The sequence below is a fragment of the Canis lupus genome, chromosome 2 (assembly GCF_003254725.2).
Source record: "Canis lupus dingo isolate Sandy chromosome 2, ASM325472v2, whole genome shotgun sequence".
In the NCBI taxonomy this organism is placed as follows: domain Eukaryota; kingdom Metazoa; phylum Chordata; class Mammalia; order Carnivora; family Canidae; genus Canis; species Canis lupus.
Window position 1 is genome coordinate 20,261,055 of NC_064244.1, and position 23,187 is coordinate 20,284,241.

Sequence of the window (23,187 nt, forward strand, 5' to 3'; positions counted from 1 at the left end):
CTTATTGTTCTATAGGTGAATCTGGCATAATAAATGCCAGCTGAATGAATATAAGGGCTAGGAGCACTAGAACAAACTTAAGAAGAAAAAAAAAAAACTTGTAGCCATCACTGAAGATTACAGTACAGAAGAACTGTAGCAAATACTTACATATGGTGCTTACTCTATGATGATGATTCATTCTTTTACACACTGGATATCAACTCCATTAATTCTTACCACCACCCTTTGAGGTAGAGAAATTATTCTCCCCATTCAAAAATGAGGCTAAGGCACAGAGAGGTTAGTTCACACAGCCGGGAGGGGGTAAAGCCAGGAATGAAAATGCTGGCAACTCAAGCTCCAGAGTCCATGCTCTTAGCCACCATGCAATAATGCCTCTCAAAAAGAGCACAGGAGGAAGCAGGATTAATTATAGTGACTACTTGATTTTTACTTTAAGAACTGTAAAGTATAAAAGAATAAGTGAAAAAAAGTTTCAAAATGCCAAGATACAGCCCAGATGCTAGCCACATTTGCCTTAGGAATCCAAGAGTTACATGTTTGTTGAAACTAAAAGTATAAAATTGAGTGCATTATAGTCAGGTGTTACTGGCCCCAAGCTGGGTGATCTATGGGTGTGTTAATCTTATCTACCCGTCTAGACCCTTTCCTTTGCTGTGCTATAGGGCCAAGAGCACCAGACTCACAGGCTTAGGAGAAGCACAAGAGCACATATAAAGAGCCTAAGACTTGCTCAAAGAATGGAAGCTTTATGTTAAATTTCCTGGTGACTAATAATACTCAAAAAATTTTACAAGTATCTATCCATATCCATTTTATGCTATGTAAAATTCTACTCTAATATTTAAATGGATCAACCATGACTGACAAACTTCTTAAAAGGCAAATAACATTTAAGGGAATAGTATAAAAACCTCTGGTTAATTTCAAAAGAAGTAGGCAGGAATATACTGGTGTTTTTGGCCCTTTTGTAGCCTTACTGGAAAAGACAGTAAAATATTCAGAAACAAAGCTAACCTACAATAAATAGAAAATCAAATGCCAAACTAAATTTATTTGGCTAAAGAAAAGTGAACTGTAAGAAAAATAAGTGCAGTCTAGATTTTGCACATAGAGGGAAAAGACCCTGAGATTACCAATTGTGTATCGCGATCCTTATATAGATACTGAAAACAACGGTATTAGTAAAACTCAGACTGGATTAATTTACAGTTTAAACTTGATCTAAATATTACCCTTGAATTTTGGCTATACTTATACTGAAGGGACAAATTCTGACAAGAAACTAAAGAAGCTAAATGTTGACAAAATAGTTAAAAGCTTCTAACAGTTTCATGTAGAGGGTTTCTAGTTTACTAAGTCCAACTTTTTAATAAAGTAAGGGTAACAGGTCATTAAAATCTCAAAGATCCATTAAATTTCTAGTAATAAAGACAAAATGAAACAAATTTACTGAAAATAGCCATTTTCCCTTTGCCCTCCTGTTTTACATTTTTTTTAACCACAAAAAGTAGACAAGATTAACTGGATAGTACAACTGACTTTTTAAGAAGAATATTAAAATTATATCTTTAAACCTGTTGAAGAATTATAATTCAAAGTAAGCTTGGCCATTGGAGCATTATAAATCTGTGATGTTCTCACCACTGAAACCATGTGACTAATTTCTCATTAAAAAAACACTAAGAAATGGCACTAAAAAAAAATGTATTTTTCCTTGACACCTTCTGCAGATTTTGGTTAACACACTGAGACTCCAAACATGTAAAAAAAATTTACCGTATATTATAAAAGAGCAAAATCATGTGGTAGCTATAAAAATATAATGCATAAAGAAACACAGCTTCTCCCAAAAAAGAGGTTAAGAATTTAGAAGATATTGGAAGTGCTGCATTTGAGGTCCATTCAATTTTACCCACTTATTTTAGGGTCATTAAAGCAACAGGGCAATGAGCTTAGGTATAATTTAATTAGGAATACTGAAAGCCAGATTTACTTGCTGCGTTTACCTTCATGCTGGACACCATGATTACAAATCCCACAATCACAGAAATGAAAACACATTTTTTCCTGATTGATGTTTTACTATGCAGGAAAACAAAACAAAAACCAAACAAGGAATATATTCCATTTCAGTCTTCATGGTTCAAGTAAAAAAAGTTCTCATAACTCAGGTACACACTTTGTCCAACCCAAGTTTTAGCTTTATCATATTTTAAAAATTCATGTATAAAAAATAAGTATCAGTTCAAAATATAGATTATTTTAAGAGACTGCAGAAAATATAAAAATAATTAAGTTTGGTGGAAATGTTAAAACTGCCTGAAATTCAGAAGATGTATCATATGAAACATTATTGTTAGGTACAACTGCACTCAGGGCTATCTTGTTTTATTATTTATGTTTAGACCAGAAGTACTCAACATGGATCTCTTAATTTACGTTACTAAGAGGGGCCCTTAAAGTGCTCCATTTCCTCTGCCTGGCACTCCCCAAAACTCTCCTGGTCCCACTGCCCCCATCCTTCAAAGCAGCATAATGGGCAGCCATTCTAGAATTTTAGAGCTTTTTTTGGAAATTATTCCTTTAAGGGATTAAAAATCTTTAAGAATTACTGGTTCAGATATACATGCCTCAGAACAGTCTAGATTGTTTCAAAATATGAAATCAAACTGTATTTAAACTTTTATATTTAATTTAGACCTTAAATTTATCATTAAAATCCAGTATTTTGATGAAAGTAGGAAAATAGAATAATTCAGTATCACCTGTTTGTCTCAAATACAAGTACAGTGAGTAATAATGGGAATGACAACATAACAGAAATAGCACTTGTATATATTTGCCCAAATTGAATTAACTCTCTAAATTCAAGGTGTATGGCAGGTTGAATATTTGATCTTAGTGACTTACACTACTAGTTTGCTTAAACACTGAAGGAGGCATTTTTCTCTAGTCTTTTTATGTATGCATATGCTCATCTATAAATAGTTTTCCCTTCATGTTTAGTATCTAATCACTAAATATGTATATCTCAAATTAGTCTATGTGACCCTGTGTTCTTCTCTTCAGAAGCATCACTAATACATTTGGCCAATAGTTTGAAACATGAACTGTAATTAACATAGCATATAATCTTGACAATCTGAAAAGAGTCCCAAATACTTTTTTGAAATGTTAACATTAAAAAAAAACAAAACTACAATTGTCAGCTCTATTTCCTGAAAATTCAGTTGAGGTAACCTCTGCAAGTCACAGCTCCACACTTGCACACAGTTCTGACCCTCTTTTTGGCTGGGCTGTGGTCAACAGAATCTGAAGATATATCTCCAGAACCTGATCACATAGAAAAAGAAATACAGAAGAGTTAAGACAATTCAGAAGGAAGTTCAAATTTTCTATCAGTTTTAAGTAAATGTGAATATTCAGAGACAAATCATTATGAATTATCTTTTGAAAGGATGGTGTGAGCTAGTAAGAGATAAACACATATGCTATTAGCCCATATTAATAAGACTAGCTTGGAAATGATGGAACTTACTGGGAAAAATCCAATACATAATCACTCAATTTCACACTCTATTAAAGGCCATAAAGCTAGGCTAAATAGTAACAAGCTGTACTTAACACTTAGAAAAAACAGAAAAAAAACAGTCACAATGAAGCAAATAAAAGTACCATTAAAAAAAAAAAAAGCCAAATCCGAGTAGGATTGAACTAAGTTAACATATGATTTAAATCAGATTTTCAGCCTTTTGAATATACATCTCTTGGTAAATATTCAGGAATGTATGCCTTACAATTTAAAAATACAAGTAATACTGAGAAAAGATGTATAATAAGCTTTCATAATGGGAATTAAGAAAAAAGCAGGTGGCAATGTGGTATAGAGAAAAGAACATTACTCAGCTCAAGGTCATACAGACCTGGATTCTAGTTTTACCTGTGTCAGATTAGCTTATGACCTTGAGTAAAATGACAAATTTAGCCTCATTTTTTTCTCCTTTTTAATATCTGCTTGGTTCAGATCTTTTGGTTCAGGTTTTTTTTTTGATTAGATTCTTTGTACCGAAACAACTGAACACCAATCAAACTACTTGAAAACCATACCTTTCATTTGATAATCAAAAGTGAGCTCTTCTCCAGCATTTATAGTTCTTGTGGAAAATAATGCTATTCGGGGAAGACGGGTATCAAGGTTGTCAATGAAAACATTGAACACCTGAAGATTTGGGTCACACTAAAAAGGAACATTAGAACCCATTTAAGTAAAAAAGACATGAACCTTCTCTTCTACATGCCATATAAAATACTTAATTTCCCAGACTTGTATTTTTTAAAGTTCTATTAGGAATTACATTGTTTATTGTTTAGAGGTCTTTGAGGCATGCAAATTAAAAAATACTGTTTTCACTTACAGAAAATCTTAAACACACTAGCAAAAATGATAAATCCACATATATTCACCTGCAGCTACAACAATTACTAATATTTTTACCAATCCTGTTTCATTTAGTCTCAACCTTTTAACTTTTCTGTCATGATAACATTATCATTTAGCCTGTATGTAGTTCAGTAAGGCATAAAGAAATAGAAATAGAATAAGTCAGCACTATACAACTCAGATTCCATACTGTATGGGGTTTCATTGCTTTAACTTCTGTTTGGAATTCTACATGAAGTTCTGGACAATGCAGGAAGAAACATCTAGTGAATCATACTAAGAAATCAAAATAAGTGTTTACTTGTCCTTGAATAGACTATTTCCAGAGTATCTCAAACTTACCATTAAGAAAAAAAATTAAAGCAAAATAAGTAAATAAAAAAACTAACAATGAAGGAATCAGAAGGTCTGACATTTCACTACTAAACATAAACTAGTTTCTTGGTATAAAAATCCATCAAAAGTTTAGCATGGTCTACCTTCCTTATATGGCAGCTACATAACTTACATTTATCTGCTGGCACTTAGTAGGTACCCAGTAACTATTCACCTCTTATTTTTAGAAATAGTTTATAGAAGTTAAAATTCTACAGTTAAGGTTCTAGCTGTAGTCTAAGATCTTTTCAAACATGAATTGAAAATACTAACTTGTAATTTAGAAAAATGGCCCTAAAAACTTATTCTACAAATTCTGAAATTTTATTTTTTATTTTTTTTAAAAAATTTTTTATTTATTTATGATAGTCACACAGAGAGAGAGAGAGAGAGAGGCAGAGACACAGGCAGAGAGAGAAGCAGGCTCCATGCACCAGGAGCCCGACGTGGGATTCGATCCCGAGTCTCCAGGATCGCGCCCTGGGCCAAAGGCAGGCGCCAAACCGCTGTGCCACCCAGGGATCCCCAAATTCTGAAATTTTATAAACAGCTTAACATGTTTACATTTTAAGAAAATACAGCTATCTTTAGTTGCAATCCTAAAATTCAGCTGTTAACTTCTGTAAGAAACTTCTACAGTTGCATGTGATTCTTCACCTTTCCACCTCTTAATTCCTCCACTCCCTTCTTCCTCTATATGAAGAGAAAACCTTACAAAGTTTTGAAAAGATTAGATGAAATACATAAAATCTCTTGCAAAATGCCTGGTATTTGGTAGTCACCTCAATGAATTTTCCAAATACAGCAATAATACCACAACCTAACTGAAGAGTTCTTTGTATTAAAATGCTTTGGAGGGACGCCTGGGTGCTCAGCGGTTGAGCATCTTGCCTTCCGCTCAGGGCATGATCCCAGAGTTCCAGGATCGAATCCCACATCAGGCTCCCTGCATGGAGCCTGCTTTTCCCTCTGTCTGTGTCACTGCACCGCCCCCCCCCCCCATCTCTCATGAATAAACAAAATCTTAAAAAAAATGCTTTGGAAATATTAAAAGGGTAAGTAACTTAAATACTCCTCAACTATGGACAAATCGTTAAAAACAGTACTAAGTTGATTAGTCCTGTCTATTCTTTAAGTATCACTTACACTGTGATTAACAAAATGAGAGACATTTCCATATCGGGCTGCATCCACTGTGAATTCATCAGATTCATAATCCAGATCAAAGAGATATGTGATTCCCTTGTTGTCATATAATTGTCCCCGTCTTTCAGCTTCTTCGCTTGTGATTACCTAAAAAGAAGAAACTATAGTATATTATATAGCTATTGTTGAATTGAACACTCACCCATAAATCTATTATTAATTTATTAATGCCTTAACAACAAAGGTTTAGAAAGTAAGAAATTGAGGTGTCTTTAAAACAAATATTCAGGGATGCCTGGGTGGTTCAGATGGTTGGGCATCCACCTTTGGCTCAAGTCATGATCTCTAGATCCTGGGATAGAGCCCCATGTTGGGGTCCCAGCTCAGTTGGGAGTCTGCTTCTCCCTCTGTCTCTCTTCCTGCTTGTGCGCGCGCTCTCTCTCTCTCTTGCTTTCAAATGAATAAAAAAAATGTTAAAAAAAATAAAACATATTTACACAAGAGCTACAAGAGCTCTCTACAAGAGCTGAATGGAAAGATGTGGCAAACTAAGGGCAGAAATGACTGCAAAAGAATCAAGGCTGTTTAGACAGGCATTGGGACAACCCACAATTAACAAATTAAGACAGTATTACTTTCATTCTTATTTATTCAGATGTTCAAAAAGCTACCCAAGTATAGCTTTCTGTAGGATATAATGGAATATAAAGGGATAAATTTACAAGTAAAGATAGTCTTAAAAACCTTATTTTTCCTGTAATTAATCTGTGCAGTTATAAATGGAAATTTGTTACAAATACAGAATTTGCAGCCAACTGTATGGGAAGTTTAGTTTCGTAAAGTAGGCTCTTTTCATGTAATTCTGTAGCTCAAAACTCTCGTGTACAGTTCTGTTCTAAGAACATAGCTTTACCAGATGCCTGAGTTAAACCAAAAACATCTAAAGTGATTGTCGGTGTCAACCAGATTTACAAATCTGATTATACAAGATCTAGTATCCCTAATAGAGATTTACAATAATCTGCCCTTGTCTCAATACTGAAGGCTTGAAATACTTCCAATCTCAGAATTCTAGATGAATACAGATAATTATATGTGACCTAATTCCACATAACTTTAAAATGTCATATGTGACAAACTGAGATACACAGTCACACTTTTATTTTCCAGTCAGCGTAATCCTTCACTCAGTTTGAGGAAGTGTAGCATAGGGGAAAAGTGCACTCATTTTGGAGCCTTGGTTTTGAATCCTGGCTCCTCTTCACTTCAACGTGACCTTGCTCAAGTTAAATTCTCTATGCCTGTTTCCTCATCTATAGTAATGGAGATAATACTACTACCCCAGAGTTATTGAGACGATTAATGAGTTAAAACAAAAGGTACTTAGAATAGTATGTGGTACATGCTAAATACTACTTTTTCATATATTCAAATTATATGTATAAAAATAAATTAGCTCAGTCTTTGGTAATTTAGAGAATAGTCTCTGAGCTACAAAGAATTTGGATTTTCTTGTGGATGCAATAAATGCTCTTAGGTATATTTTACATTTGTACGGAAAACATTTGTCTACAGTATCTCTCATGTTGATACAATACTGAATTTGGCCAACTACACTTAACCATATTTAGTCAAATGGATGGATTATAATCTAAACGTTTCTAAAGTTAGCATGTGTGTAGATCTGATTTTTTTCTTAGGACTTTTGTGTAAAATAGTTGCCATATTTTACAATTTCAATGACTATGTGTGGGTTTTTTGGTTTTGTTTTTTTTTTGGAATGGGTGCTTTTGAAAGAGGACTGTTTGTCATTATATCTATTTTTGTTCATATACAAGTCTGTATTTCTAATTATGCCAGTGAACCCTTCTCTCAAACCCGAGATTTTTACACACTTGCAAATAGTAATATAAAATTGTACCAATATTTGTTACTAAGGTAAAAAAAAAAAAGCATAAACCTCCCACACCCATTATTTAAGTTGAACATACCTCTCCAACATATTCCATGACAAAACTCATTCTTTTAATCTTCACAAGGGTTTTTACACCCCAGCCACAGCCATTACTAGTTCGAAAGATGCAAAGTGAATACTGGGTGCCTTTTTGTACAATCCTATTGGGACAATCGGGTCCACATTGACACCTCGAGTTGCATTCATAAATGGGGGTACCAGGTGGGATTTTAATTTGCTGGTTTTTATTATAAGCCAAAAGAACTCCAGCTTCAGCAGGACAACATTTCTCAAAGAAGCAATCTGTACATGAACAACCAAAGGTAGCTTCATTGACTAAGCTGATTCCAGGAGCTGGTTTGTATTCATTAATATAGTAGAAGTCTGAAGGTGGGCCCTCTAAGTCAACAGTATTTTCAACAAAAATCATTCCTTTATGATTCTTTCTTCTGTTGAGTTCATCTTGCCATCTCTGCAGAGCTATCCTCTGTTTAGCCTTCTTTACAATGTATTCAGCAATGGCAGGTTTCAGAGCTTTGTTATTGTCTTTTAGAGATATTGCTTTGCCTTTCTTTACCTGAGATAAATAATTATGCTTGTCATTAGAGAACTGCTGAAGTAGTAATGGGCACTTGAGATTTTGCAAAGGTTCCCAAGTATTTGTAGAATCTGGCCATCCTTTCCATTTTACAAGATAATATTCCATATCCTTAAAATATAAAAGAAAATTGCAATCAGATTATGACAGTCCTAATTACTTAAAATAATATCTTGAAGGGTAAGGTAGCCATTATCATTCTCCTTAATAAAGTTCAGAATACACTGAGTCAGAGGTTTTCTTTATACTACATAAAATATGTACAGAATTTAGTTTAGTATGTTTGAACACAGGTAAAGAATTGCACCTCGGAGATAAGAGTACTGAAATTCAATGGTATTTATCTTGATCATGGAAACAGGTAGTCTCAAAACTAACAATTTATGACCTACGTTAGTACTTGACATGACCAGCACAGATGTAGGCATCCTCTAAGTAGGGAATTTTAATATTTTACATTGGATATAAGGCAAGTTCTACTTCTCTATATCATGGGGCACACAGCCCTTAGATGTTCTAGAAACACAATGTTCAATACAAACATTCCTAGCTGCCATGTAGCTACTGAGCACCTTAAATCTGGCTAGTCGAAATTGAGATGTGCTTTAAGTACAATATACATTGAGTTCAAACAATAAACAAAAAAATAACATATTCAACATTTGAAAAGTACTGATTACTGAAATATTTTGCTTTTATTGGGTGAAATATCTTTTTTTTTTTTAATTTAAAATCATCTCTATGAGCAATGTGGGGCTCAAACTCACAATCCCAAGATTAAGAGTCACATACTCTACCGACTGAGCCAGCCAGGTGCCCCTGATTAAAAATATTACTGAAAGCAATCTCACTGGTTTCATTTCACTTGTTTAATGTGATTACTAGAAAATTTAAAATTACATATATGTAGCTTATATTGTTTCTATTGGACATAACTATTCCAGAGAATTCTTACTTTAGACTCACGCATGAATGGATTAGGTAGCAGCTACCAAAGAGCAAACATTTTGATTTATCCCTCTGACTGCTGTTGTGGCCACCATGGTAACTAGAATTTTGCCTTCCTACCCCAGTGAGTCACTGAGGTTCTCCTCCCTTAAAATCAGGGAATTCCATGTTAAGTAAGTTTCTCTTTAAAAATGTAGTCAAGTGTGTAATAAAATAAAAAAATTCTAAAGCCCTTCAATTTTTTCTTTGTCGTCTGGAATAACATATATCCACATTCTAAAATATAAAAGTGATTAAACTGTATTCTACAGTTTTTAGTTATTTTAAATCAGATATAGATTAAAACCTTAACTGGGATACATTTGCTTTTCCCTAAAATTTTTAACAAAGTTTTTATTATAAAGTAAGGATGAGCATCACACTTGTTCTACTATTCATAATTTATTAATGCCAAATAACCTGGAAGACTTGAGAAATGTTGCTGAGGCACAAATTAGGGGGAGGTACCCTGAGGCAGCTTTGCTGAAGTCACTTAGCCAGTAAGTTTTATTTTCTCTCCACCGATGAATCTCAATGTTTCAGTATAGTCTACTCAATAAGCAATACTGCTTGTGAATTAAAAGAACTATTCTTTATCAAAAACAGTCAAAATATGCATTACCTATTAAAAAATATGGTTAAATTAAGGTGTGAAGATATGCACAAAAATTGTACTTTTGTGGAAATACATATTGTGATTTCAGTGGAAAAAAAGGAAAAGCTTAGTCACATATTTAAGTGTTAAACTGGCTGACTAAAGTAACACAGATTTCTTCCTCCTGTCCGGTTACTACAATTTAGGATTTACATTAGTAGATATCTGGCTCAACAATAATGTGATCCAAGTGGCAGTATCTAACATATCTATTCTACTTCTTAGCTAAGGAAGTTTTTAATTTTTCTGACTTGGGAATAAAGCAATTCAACTCTAGTCCTCTTTTTTGTCTACAACAGTTTTTCCTATCATAACCCTGGATTATGCCAAAAGTTGTCAGCAAATAATGAAAGAAACAATAACACTGGCTTCAAATCAAATGATTAAGCTAAATTATCATTCAGCAGAACTAGTAACACCAGGCCTCTGAAGTCAGCTTCCAAAGTAGTATGTATTGTTTAATTATGAGCCAGCTGCATTATTAGTGACTAAATTTTGTATGTTAATCCCATTGGTATCTACTTAATTTATGGCTAGTAAAGATGTTTATAAAACATGAGTGCCTTTGGCAAGATAGTATAGAAATACTAGTAATATCTCTACTTGATAGACTTATTTTAGTAAATGTATTTTACTTTTAAATCCAAAACTATTCCCATTTTGAAAAGTTGATAATTTTACACAGAAAAATTAGTTTGGCTTAACAGACTTAGTTAATTCATTATGTTAAAAATCTCAAATAAAAGCCCAAAAGTTCCTAAGCCTCATAGATGTCAGTATCTTCTGATATGCAATCAACTCTTGATTACCCATAGAAATGGAGTATGATTGTAAAAATAATCCATCAATCACTCCTGTATAATTTAGAATGCATCATAAGATTTTTTTCTTAAAGACATTTTCCCCCACTATGCATGGCTTAGGTTAAAATTCATTCAAATATTTTAGTATTTAAAATAAGTACATGTAAGTTCAGCCACTAGGGGGTGTGAAGAGATATAAGGTAGGGCTAACCTTTAGGAGTTAAAAAAAATCTCACTGGGAAAAGAGGCAATAATATGTACAGTAAGCAGCAATGCAAAGCGGTACAATTTTAAATGGCAAAACAAGACAATAAATACCTAGAATATAAAGAGGGAAATTAATATAGTCAGAAAGGAGTACAGAGAAAGCAGAACAAACTAAACTGTGAAAAGCCGATAGGGTTTGTTGGGTAGGGAACAAACAGGGCAGGCAGGATGAAAAACACCAGCAAAAGCTTGGAGCTAAGATTTGTATGAAGTATCCAGAAAACAGTGAAGAGATGGATCTGGCTAGCTTTAAAGTTCAGAATATTGAAGCAAGAAATTCAACTGTAATGGCAAGGCAAGAGCAAATTTCAGCTTTGAACACTCAACAGAGGCATTTGAACTTTTTTGTAGGCCAATGGTTCTTACAATTCTCAGAAACCATGGTGTTTCTGCAGGAAGCTTCATTACATACACATACATTTAATTCCACCTTGTTCATTAGGAACAATTTACCAGTCTTCTAATTGCCAAGCCAACGACTCTTCTTCAGTCCTCCTGCTACTTCACTTAGGCTTTGATACCACCCTTTTCTCTTCACTATTGTTCCTTTTCTGCCTTCTTTGGTGAGACTACTTATACTATATCGCTGCCCATCACTTAATGCAGATACTCGGGGCTCTGTTCTTGCCCCTTTTCACAACAAATGTTTATCCCTTTTGAGAATCTAAAGAAAACTATGGACCTTCCCCTAACAAAAGTCACATATGTCGTGTTTTGGATAATGGAGACTGTTTGGATTCCAGAAGTTAATTCTTGCTCTCTGGGCAATCTTATCACTCTAGTGGTGTTAACATATGCTAATGACTTCCAAAACTTCATCCCTATATAACTTCAATGCCCCACCCCATATATCCAATAGCTTACTGGATGTCCAATAGGTTCTTAAATCCACCTATCTCCATGGAACTTCCTAGATGGATTTTTGTTTCCCATGGTAATCTTACCATCTACCCAGTCACAGAGTCACAAACTAGGAGCTCAATCTAGATTCTTCTCAACCCATCAGGTTTCTTCAGATACTTGTTCCTGTCCATCTCTATTACCATAGCCCTAGTTACTTCAGGCCTTCAATTCTTCCTGGGATTATTACATTAACCTCCTAACTGGTTTCCCTGCCTCTAGTCTGACAATACCCCACTTTATCTTTACTAAAGTTTTCTTATAAAAATAAGAAATCCACAATACCAATCATTCTATTACTTTCTTGCTTAAAAATTTTAATGGCTCCCCCATAACCTAAAGAATGAAGTTCAAACTTCCTATTATAAAAAGATCATTCTTGGGACGCCTGGGTGGCTCAGTGGTTGAGCGTCTGCCTTTGGCTCAGGGCCTAATCCCGGATTCTCAGGATGGACTCGTCTCACATCGGACTCCTTGCATGGAGCCTGCTTCTCCTCCCTCTGCCTGTGTCTGGCCTCTCTTTCTGTGTCTCTCATGAATAAATACATAAAAGCTTTAAAAAATAATAAAAAGATCATTCTTGATTGGGTCCCTGATGCCTCTCTGGCACAGTCTTCCATTATGGCCCCATTCATACACCACCCTCTAGCAATACTGAACTGTGGCTGCTAGTACTTGAACATGCCAGGCCTTTTCACTCCTTTCTGCTTTGTTCACAAAGTTCTAATTACAATGACCTCTTCCATTTCCATAATGAACTTATTTTGGTCTCATCTTTTATTTGTGAAAAAAAAGCTACTCATCTTTATAAGTCAGCTCAAATGTCACCTACCCTGTGAAGTCTTTCTTGCTTCTCTTATCCAAGGAGAGCTGATCACTGCCAACCCCTGTGTTCCCACTTCCAAACTTAACCAGAGACCGAGGGGGATGAAATCTTATTCTTCATAGCCCCCAAACCAAGCACAATGGGCTACTTTATCTTTGGCTTTGACTACATGTTTCTGAATGCCAAAACAAAAAATAGGACTATCAACATGCATGCAATATAAAAAAAAAAAAAAAAAAATCACAAATAATAGTAACTTTATGGATCTTTAAAAGAAACACAAGCTGTTAAATTTAATCTGGATAGTAATTCATGTTTTTTTCAATATTTGTTCTGTCATCTGCTGTCTACAGCCACTAAGTGGTAGCAAGCACAAAAACTTAAAGAAATATATATAGTTAATTTTTCCTCCAAGTTTTAAAAACATATTTAGTACTGGTGGTAAAACAGCCTGCATTTAATTATGAAAACACTAGTGTCTGTGGAAGGTCACTGGATTTTCAGGCCAGTAACTGACCAAGTAGCAATTCTCAGACCTGGGCTAGTGGTCCAAGATAGACACAACTGAGCAACATGACCCTGGAAAAGCCCTTTCTTGGAGTTCTGTTTCCTTCATCTCTAAAATACAGATTTTAGTCAAGTGATTTCCATGTTACCCCAGTTCTTAACAAATCATTCTAAGTGCAATCAGTCTTTTAGGAATAGTAATCTACTGTTTGATGTGGATGATTCTATCAGATGTGCCATGCACTGCAGTGGCAGTTCTAGAGACACAGAACTACCTGGAAACTTTATGAAGCCAAACTGTGGTAAGATTTCTTTCTTAATATTTGCTTACTAAGGGAGAAGCCTTACCATGTGCATGGGGGGTTCTGGTTCTTTTCAGTTTTGTCACAAGTTTTCCTGTATGAAAGTTCAACATGACAAGAACGTGGTGCAGAAGAATCCTACAGCACTGACACTATTACAGTTTGTTCAAATGGACCCGAACGTGAACTCAGGACAGTAAGAGTCTTGTTGTTCTTCCAGTGAGCATTTGTTCCACTTCCCACGCTGGCTGTTTCAGAACTCTCCCACTTTGTTCAAGGGCACTATCCCGCTACCTCCCCCATTGTTTTCAGTAGCACTAGACCTCTGTTCCTAATACAGAGAGAAAAAAGAAGCTCCCTTAATTTTTACCCTTCCGTGAACATATAACTAGAGAAAAAGTGGAGCAGATACAAGAGATGTACTTCCTCCATCAATTGTCCCACCTCTCCTATCTCTCAGGTTCTCCCTATTTGTTCTCACTAGCATTTAAACAGTCCTTCATTTTTTTAAACGCAAAATCAGACCAAACCTTCTTTGAGATATAAATGCTGGACTATGTAAGGAATTTCAAAAAGATATGATAAATTACTAAAAGTTGAGAGATGGGAGACTAAGGTCATGGCGGGGGTGGGGTAAGATTTCTTTTCAGTATAAGAACATTCAACTTTTCTAACCTTCAATTTTTAAAATAACAGGCATATACTACCTATTCAGATTTGTTAATAAAGTATAAAATTATAAACGCCTTTTAAACCTACATAGCCATTTCTCCCTTTCTTCAAACATAGAATTCTTCAAAGCATTGTCCACACTACTTGACTCTACCTTCTCACTTCTAATTTGTTCAATTTATTCTACTTTGGCTTCTTCTACCCATGCACAGACACTGCATCAATGACCCTTCCATTGTTCAATCCAATGGGTCCTTTCTGGTTCTTCTCTGATCTATTGGCCTCTTCTTTATTTTGCTGACATTATTTCTCCCTCAGGCTTCATGACTCATTTTTCCAGGGTTTCATCCCACCTTTGGCCAGTTTGTCTGTTTCTTTGATAGTTCTTCGCGTGAGAACTCCCTACCCCATTTCCCATACCACTCATCAGTCCTTGTTCTCTTCTTACATTTCTTTTGCTTGAATTACTGCAATAACCTTTATCACTTTCGAACCATTCATGGCACAATAGCCAGAATACCATCTTCAAGACATTCACCTCATTATGTCACTCCTCTGCTCAAAACTACTAGGTGTTTCCCTACTGCCCTTAAGATAAAGTCCAAATTCTTTTCCTGTACTGTAGGGAACTGTACTTTCTGGTCCTCTACATCCTTCTAGTCTCCTTTCAATCCCTCTTGCTATGTTCCACTCACATTTTCTATTCTTTGAAGAAGTCAGGCTCTCTTCTGCCTCAGGACCCTTCCCTACTTCTCTTCCCATCCTTTAGGACTGAGTTTAAACACCATTTCTCACAAACGGCTGCCTAGTTTCTCCAGAAGTTACATCGTTCTGTTACATTAGTCCTTACCTAAACTGTAAGGTTTTCTACCCTCACTGAAGGATCCACTCTATGTATCAGTGGATAAAATGACCTCTGTGTCATTCAATGCTGAGATCCCTAGTGTTTAGGATATAATCCTAGAGATGGGAGATGGCAATAAAAGCTGCTGAGTTCATTAAGGGGTGACCGTATTCACTCCCAGAACTTTAATTGCTATATTTTCTGTGTTTCCAGTTTTCAACTGTCTCCTGGTCATCTTACAGTTAAATGTTCTCAACCTTCTGCAAACCCAACCTGGTCCTCCTATCCTAATCCTCCTATATTGCTGGATCTTGGGGAGCAGTATTATCTTTACTGCTGCAAGTCAGAAACCCATGTTTTCAAAGATGTGGATCCCTCACTGCTGGATCCCTCCCCAATCCCAACCACTAAACCATACACTTGTACATTTAATAACCATGATAATTAAAAAAAAATCACCTATTTCTTTTCACCTCCTTTGCTACTTTAGTTTAAGCACTATCATTTCTTGCCCAGATTACTGCAACAGTCTTTCAGAATGTTTAAATTGTGTATCACTCCCCTCCCCGTCAATCCACCTTCCTCACTGCAGAAAGAAAATTCTGAACTAAATATCTGATTGTATCATTTTCTGAAACCTTTTAAATGATCCCCGTTTGCTGTAGAATGATGTGGAAGTTTCTTCATTCCTCTCTCATTCTTTCCCACTCCCATATTCTAGCACTCCATTCTCTTAAAACCATGAGTTACAGTGTACCTGTCTTTTTCAGGCCTCAGTGGGACCTCCCCTCCTCTGAGCAGCTTTCTGCGACTTGGCCCAGTGCACCTCCCACAGATATATAATCAAGTCTGCCAGTGCACTTATTATACTATACAATGAATGGTTTATCTGTCAATCTTTCCAGCAGGCTGATTAATCTTTATTTTTCCCAGAGCATAACACAATACCTGACACACAGAAGAAACTCATATGTTCACTGAGACTAGAGAAACATGACACGGGAGCTATTAGTCAACAGATTGCTGCTGTACCCTAAGTATGAAGCTAAAAAGGTCTAGTCTACTGGTGACTGTGTGAGGATTAGAAAAAATCACTGATGCAAAAGCCAATTAAATTAATTAACCACTAACTAAATACCCATTATGTACTAGATAGAGACTACAGTAATACATAGTCTGGCCCTAAATGGCTGACAATTTAGCAGAGGAGGTATGAAACCAAGCTATAAAAGATGTCAAAGTTCTAGAATAACAACAAAAACAGTGCTTTTTAAGTCCTGACTATAAATTAATTTTAGGGACATGGGGGAGGGGAAGAAGGCTCAAAAATAGTGGTAGCCTTTCAGCTAACTTTCCAGACCAAAGAGAATTCTGTCAAGGAGAGAAGGGAAACAACAGTATTCCAAAGAAGGAACTGGATGAGAACAGCAAAAGGGCACAGAGGTGCATAATATGTTTAAGGAATTAGAATATAAGCTTTATCTGTATTTAAACTATGTTCTCAATGCTTAGAAGACTGCCCAGCTCATAGCAGGTGCTCATTAAATCTTAGCTAAATGAAAGAATTTACAAGTATTTCCGTGTGCATAAAAAATAGGATATGTGACCAGTGATAAAGCTGGGAAGGTAGTTGGTTCCCAGATAATAAAGAACCTCAGCACAAAGGATCTCAGCTTAGATTGGTAGACAAGCCATTGAGAGGTCTAGAGCAAGGCCCTAATGCAACCAGAAGTGTGTTTTAGAAACTTCTATCATGGCTTTGAAGAATATGGTATTGCAACAGTCTCTTATGAGCTAAGTGGAGGGGTACACACGAGAAAAGGACACAGATCTCTATCCTGCCCTGAACATGAGAGGGCAGAGAGAGAAAAGATAGAGATACGTTGGAATAATACTGGGCTATAGATTAAATAACCTGCGCTAGAAATGAGAAGAAAGGAGGGATACAAGTGGTATATTGAGGATCTAAGTGCGCAAGTAGGGGTGCTTATTCCAAAACAAGAAACCAAAAGGATTGATGAGAAGGACCAAGGGGAAACCAAGGAGCAAAAGCTATCTAAAACCTAACTACAATACTCAGAATCCTGCATAAGAATAATGGTAGCTCCTTCAATGTAAGCACAGATCCCGAGGTAACTAACTCTGTGAGAGTACAGCAAGAATGAACAGGAAAACACAATAGAGAGAGATAATATAATCTGACAACCTATTAGAGGATAGGTAGGAAGGAAGAATTAAAAATGTATGAACTTGGGATGCCTGGGTGGCTCAGTGGTTGAGCGTCTACCTTTGGCTCAGGGTGTGATCCCCGTCTAGGGATCGAGTCCTACATCAGGCTCCCTGTGAGGAACCTGCTTCTCCCTCTGCCTATGTCTCTGCCTCTCTCTCTCTCTCTCCCTCTGCCTATGTCTCTGCCTCTCTCTCTCTCTCTCTCTCTCTCTCTGCGTGTCTCTCATGAGTAAATAAAATCTTAAAAAAAAAAAAAGTATGAACTTATAAGGTTAGGTATCTGGAGGTATTATGTTTAGCTTAGATAGGGAACACCAGACCAGGAAGCAGATTTGAGGGAGGAAAGCAGGTACAGTTTTGAATATGGTGAATTTGGGAACCTGTAGTGTTCAGTTCAAAATGAATCCATAAAGAGATCAATGCCTCACAAAGACTTGGCAGTCATGAGTCAAACAGACAGAAGTAGAAACCACTGGGAAAGAGGTCATCTACAGAGCCACTTTAAATGAGTAGAGGGTCAAGGATAGAGTTGTGAAGGTTACCTACATTTCAGAGGAAGGACAGATAAGAGACAACAAAGGCGATTCAGAAAGAGTGGTAGGAAAAGCGGAAAAAGGAAGGGATATAGAGATGAATAACAATGTCAGAAAACACTTCTACAATATCAGAGATCAGTTTCTGTTGTAAGCATTTATCTTTATCAATGCATTTAATCATAACCCTATGAGATGGGTACTATGACTATCCTCATTCTATATTTGAATAAATGGGAAGACTGAGAGGCTAAGTAATTTGCTAAAAGTCACTCAACTAATAAAGAGTAGAGACGGAGTATGAACATAGGCACTCTTCATAGACAAGAATATTTCAAAGAAGAGAGAGAGGCCAACAGTATCAGATATTGCTAAGAAGGGAATGGAAGGGCAGCCTGGGTGGCTCAGCAGTTTAGCACCTGCCTTCAGCCCTGGGCGTGATCCTGGAATCCTGGGATTGAGTCCCACATTGGGCTCCCTGCATGGAGCCTGCTGCTCCTCCCTCTGCCTCTGCCTCTCTCTCTCTCTCTAAAGAATAAATAAATAAAATCTTAAAAAAAAAAAAGAAGGGGATAGAAGTAGGTCACTGATAGGGGCATGGATCAGAATAAAGTGGGTTAAAAAGTTAATGAGAAATGAAGAGACAACCCCCAGGAGAAAATTTTTACAAATGTAAAATAATACAAATGTATCTCATGAGGGACTATCTAGCATATATAAAGAACTATTACAATTCAATAATTAAAAAACAATCTAAAAAATGGGCAAAGCCTCAGAATGAACAGTTCTCCAAAGATACACAAAAAGCACATGAAAAGATGCTCAGCATCATTAGCCATCAGAGAAATGCAAATCAAAACCTTAAGGAGGTACTACTCCATAGCCACTAGGACAGCGGTAATCAGAGTCAGGTAGCAACATGTGTTGGTAAGGAGGTAAAAAAAAAAACAGAAACACTAGTAACACTGCTAGTGGGAATGTCCCTTTGGAAAAATCTGGCAGTTCCTCCAATGGTTAAACAAAGAGAAATTATATGACTCAGCAATTCAACTCCTAGGTATACATCCAAACATGTCCACACAAAAACCTCTGATGAACGTTCATAACATTTATAATATCCCCCAAACAGAAAAACCCAAATGTCCAAGTGACAAATAAATTAAGTAAATGTGCTAAATGTCCCTATAATGGAATAGTTGTCAATAAAAAGGAATGATGCAACACTGACAAACCTTGGAAACACCATGCTAAGTGAAAGAAACCAATCACAAAGAACCACATACATATTATACGGTTCTATTTATGAATCCAAATAGGCAATCTACAGAGACAAAGAGTAGATTAGTGGTTAGCTAGCGCTAGTGGGGGAAGGAGATTGGGGAGGTTTGGGGAGTGATGGCTGGGTGGTAAGGACTTTCTTCCTGGCATAATGAAAACATGCAATCATCACCACAGTCAACTTTAGAATAATTCTGAGAGCATGCTAAGAGCTCTGAATTGTACACTTTAAATTAGTGAACTGTACGGTATGTGAATTACATCGTGACAAAGCTGTTTTAAAAACTTAATGGGAATGAAGTAGAAGACCGGAAATGCTTGAGTGGGGAGGCAAGGTCAAAGAAAGACTGGGGAAGCTGTGAGTAGGTTTTACTGCCTGAGACAAGTCAGTGGAAAAAGAAAGCTAAAAAATAAATAAGTAAATAAATAAATAAAGTACCACAGATTAAACAAAGTCCTACCAGGGATGGACAGGAAGAAAAAGGAAAAACAGTAACAGCAAAGATACATAACTGGTGTAAAGGTAAGTTGAAAGTTCATACTTGAAAGATCCTATCTGCCACTGAAGAGATCTGTGGCTGAATATGAAGGTGAAGGATAGCGTGAGAAGTCCAGAAAAGTAGTAAGTCGGAAAAACTGCTGACAAGAAAGGGAAAAGTAACAGATAAAAACCTCATGTAGAACTGAACGGAACGAGACTAGAAATAAGCTTCAATGGTGTCAATACGTGTGATTATAGGATATTATTGGCTAGTTTGGTGAGGCCACAGTTTATACACTGAGATGGCAGATGACTGGGCTGTTTTGTGGTTGAAGGCTGTTGAAGAGTGCAGGTGAAATGCCTGATCATAAAATCCCATTGAGTGAGGAAGGCAGTTATATGAAAAGATGATGGATGTTTCAAAGGAAGAGTTGGATTTAATGACTGAATCGATATGGAAGATGAAGGAGGAGGATTCCTAATTCATTTGTCTGGAAGAACTGACAAATAAATGACCAAAAAAGAATTCTTGGAGAGGTTTGGAGAGGCAGCAGGCTACAGAAAGATGAATCACTCAAAAATATATCATAAGGTTTAGAATGAAGAAGGTTCTTAGGAAAACAACCCTGTCATTTTAAAGAGAAATAGGAATCAAGTGAGGCTCAGAGAAGTTACAGGACTTTGATGAAAGCTACAAAGTATCAATCGAAGATTAGAAATGACTCTGAACTCCAGGCCATTCTATTACACCACTGAACCTCACTAATATTGGAGTTTGACATGATGCAGGACATACAAATGTTGATGCTTCCTGAGGAGATCCAATAGCACTAAAACTGGGTTTGAATTTCTAGGTTTATTTCAGGTGATAGTGGGGAAATATGATACAGGAACAAAATGAATGACAGGAGAAGCCAATATGAGATAAAACATTTGCTCTGGTAATCCACATGGAGATAATCAAGAGTTGGATGTAGAATGATGTAAGCACCTTAAAATAATATAAGAACATTTAATGCTTCAAAATCCTCTCAATGTTACTTGGCAATATAGATGATAGGACATATAAATTTATTATGGCTTAGAATTTTTAACATTAAGAAGAACTTTGCTTACTTTTAAGGTTCTTTTAATGTTACAGAAATATGAAATACTGAGTTGAAGTCTGATTAGGTCTCTTTTAAGGAGCTAGATATTTGCCTTACCTTTACTACCTTGTAGTCACACAAGTATTCCACCTCATAATTGTTTAGATTCCTTTTGGTGATTCCAATCGATTTACATGTGAGTTTTTCTTTTCTACATAATTCCTGAAGAGTATCAAGTGAAACTAGGCAAGGCACACACCAAGCTACAATAAGAAAATAGAATTCTTTACTAATGAAGTAGCTACTCAATTAAAACAAAAAAGGAAAAACTTAAGACCTCTATATCCCCACCCTTCAACTGGCAAATTTACAGGACTGAAAATTCATATGACAAGAAACCATTTATGTGTCTTCAAGAAAAAATTAAGCATTAAAGAACCATTTTGGTAAATCGGTCTTCTTGGATTTTCTCATGGGTCTCTATCCTACTACGCTTAACTAGTATCAATTAATTTCTACTGAGCCACCTGAATGAAAAGTTTCATGTTTGTAAGCTTTCTTAAAATTACATATAGATGCAAAGGTCAACAAAGATAATGTTTTTACCTTTTCCATTATATCCTACATAGAATATAACTGCTGTTTTAATAAAATGTAGAGCTCTAAGAGAAACTTATACATCAATTACACACACCCTACTTTTCCCATTCTGGAATCCTGCATGAAATTTTAACTCCATTTATTATGTTGCCTATGCTGTACTGTATTGTTAAAGATAAATAAGCCCAGGAGTTATAATAAATAATGGAGAATTTATTTTCATAACTCATTTCCTATATTGTTTTTAAAGCCAAGATTTACAAAACAGAGTACTTAATTTACATAATCCACATACCACACTTAAAACCAGACACACTCGTAATTAACCTTACAGGCGCCACTAACTAAATGTGCTGCCAAAGATTTTATTCTCAAAATTCTGGAAACAGTATGCTACCATATGGCACGTAAAATATGTTAACACAAACTGGTGTTTAGCGATATGTAATAAACTTGGTTTTATGGCTAGTGTTATGGTAATAAGCACTCCAGAGAATCAAGGGTCCTCTGCCTCAGCCTTTGCTAGGGTACCCAGCGACATGACTTCAGGGAGATTTCAATCTACGGATTTCAGGTTCAGTGGGGGGGAAAAAAAAAAAGTGAGGGTGGATGCAGAGTGCAATTAAACAAACAAAATCTATCGGTAAACTCCAGCTTTGCTTGGTAGCTCTCCCAGGTAATTGTGGTAACCTTTTGTTTTGCGGTGATTTCCAAGGAAGAGAGAACACAGCTGCTCTTACCACATCCTTCCCTCACTCTCCCCAGCTCTCACAGGGGCTTCATTGTCAGAAACCTTGAGGCACGATTTCCATCACCCCCGCTTCCCACAAAAGACTCATAATGCCAGACCAAGAAAATGAAAGGTATTTTCTCCCCCCCCCCCCAAAAAAATCTTGAGAGACTGCTTACTCTGAAGTGGTGGTTTGAGGATAGGAAAGCGCTAGAACAGAGATGACCACTTCAGTGTCTTCCACTTAAAAACAAAAACAAGAACTTCAGGATGTTTTGTGTAGAGTGACCCTCCTCATGGCGATCGCGTGCAAGGGAGCTTCCTCTTGGGTATCGACCCAAGGTGTGCAAGTCTGTCGTCCCTACCGTTCTGATCTAGTTTATGTAACTTGACGTTCAAGACAACCCTCGACGGAAATGCCATTTTTTTTTTTTCTTGAGAAGAAAAGGGGGGGAAAAAAAAAAAAGGAACACAAAATTCCGCAGACCCTTTGGTAACCATTCCAGTGATCTACTGGAATGTAGAAAAATACTTCATTTGCAAGATTAAACATTTCATTACCAATGCAAAAAAAAAAAAAAAAAACACAAAAAACACCACCTTACGCTAGGTTCACACAAAGCCCTCGTGGAAGGTAAGTTTGGGGATAAGTGAGTTCCTAATCTAGGGAGTGGTGCCAGCAAACGCCTTTGAATTCTAGAACGCCTTGAAAATTCCAGTTTTCCCGAGAGTGCGCGCGACGGACACACACCCCCACACACCCCCCCACCTAATTCTCCGGCGTCCACAGAGATACCACGCGGGGTCCCGGGGGTACGGAAATGACCGTAAGCCCGAGGCTACGTCTTCCAACACCCGCGAACTGGGCTCTACTCTGCGACGGGGACGCGACCGTCGCTCGCAGCGCGTCGGAACCGGGGAGCGCGCCCGCTCGTCTGTTTAGCGTCCGAGCTTCAGCCTCCGTC

At 36.6% G+C, this 23,187-nt stretch overlaps 1 protein-coding gene across 15 annotated transcripts in view; it reads right to left on the minus strand.

Annotated features, from left to right (window-relative positions):
* Nucleotides 1–23,187, minus strand: part of SUV39H2 (SUV39H2 histone lysine methyltransferase) — a 52,921-nt gene that overhangs the window by 29,000 nt on the left and 734 nt on the right. For 5 of the 15 annotated variants that reach the window (XM_049100589.1, XM_049100587.1, XM_049100619.1 and 2 more), the window contains exons 2-4: nt 21,010–21,155; nt 7,960–8,631; nt 5,969–6,115 (exon numbers count right to left, since the gene is read on the minus strand). In XM_049100589.1, coding sequence (XP_048956546.1) covers nt 5,969–6,115; nt 7,960–8,631; nt 21,010–21,155 — 965 coding nt within the window. Of the gene's footprint in view, nt 1–1,451; nt 3,340–4,113; nt 4,244–5,968; nt 6,116–7,959; nt 8,632–9,475; nt 9,593–12,964; nt 13,134–21,009; nt 21,156–22,401; nt 22,466–22,991; nt 23,182–23,187 lie in introns of those variants that run through there. The other 10 variants (XM_049100609.1, XM_049100604.1, XM_049100597.1 and 7 more) reach the window with 8 other exon arrangements.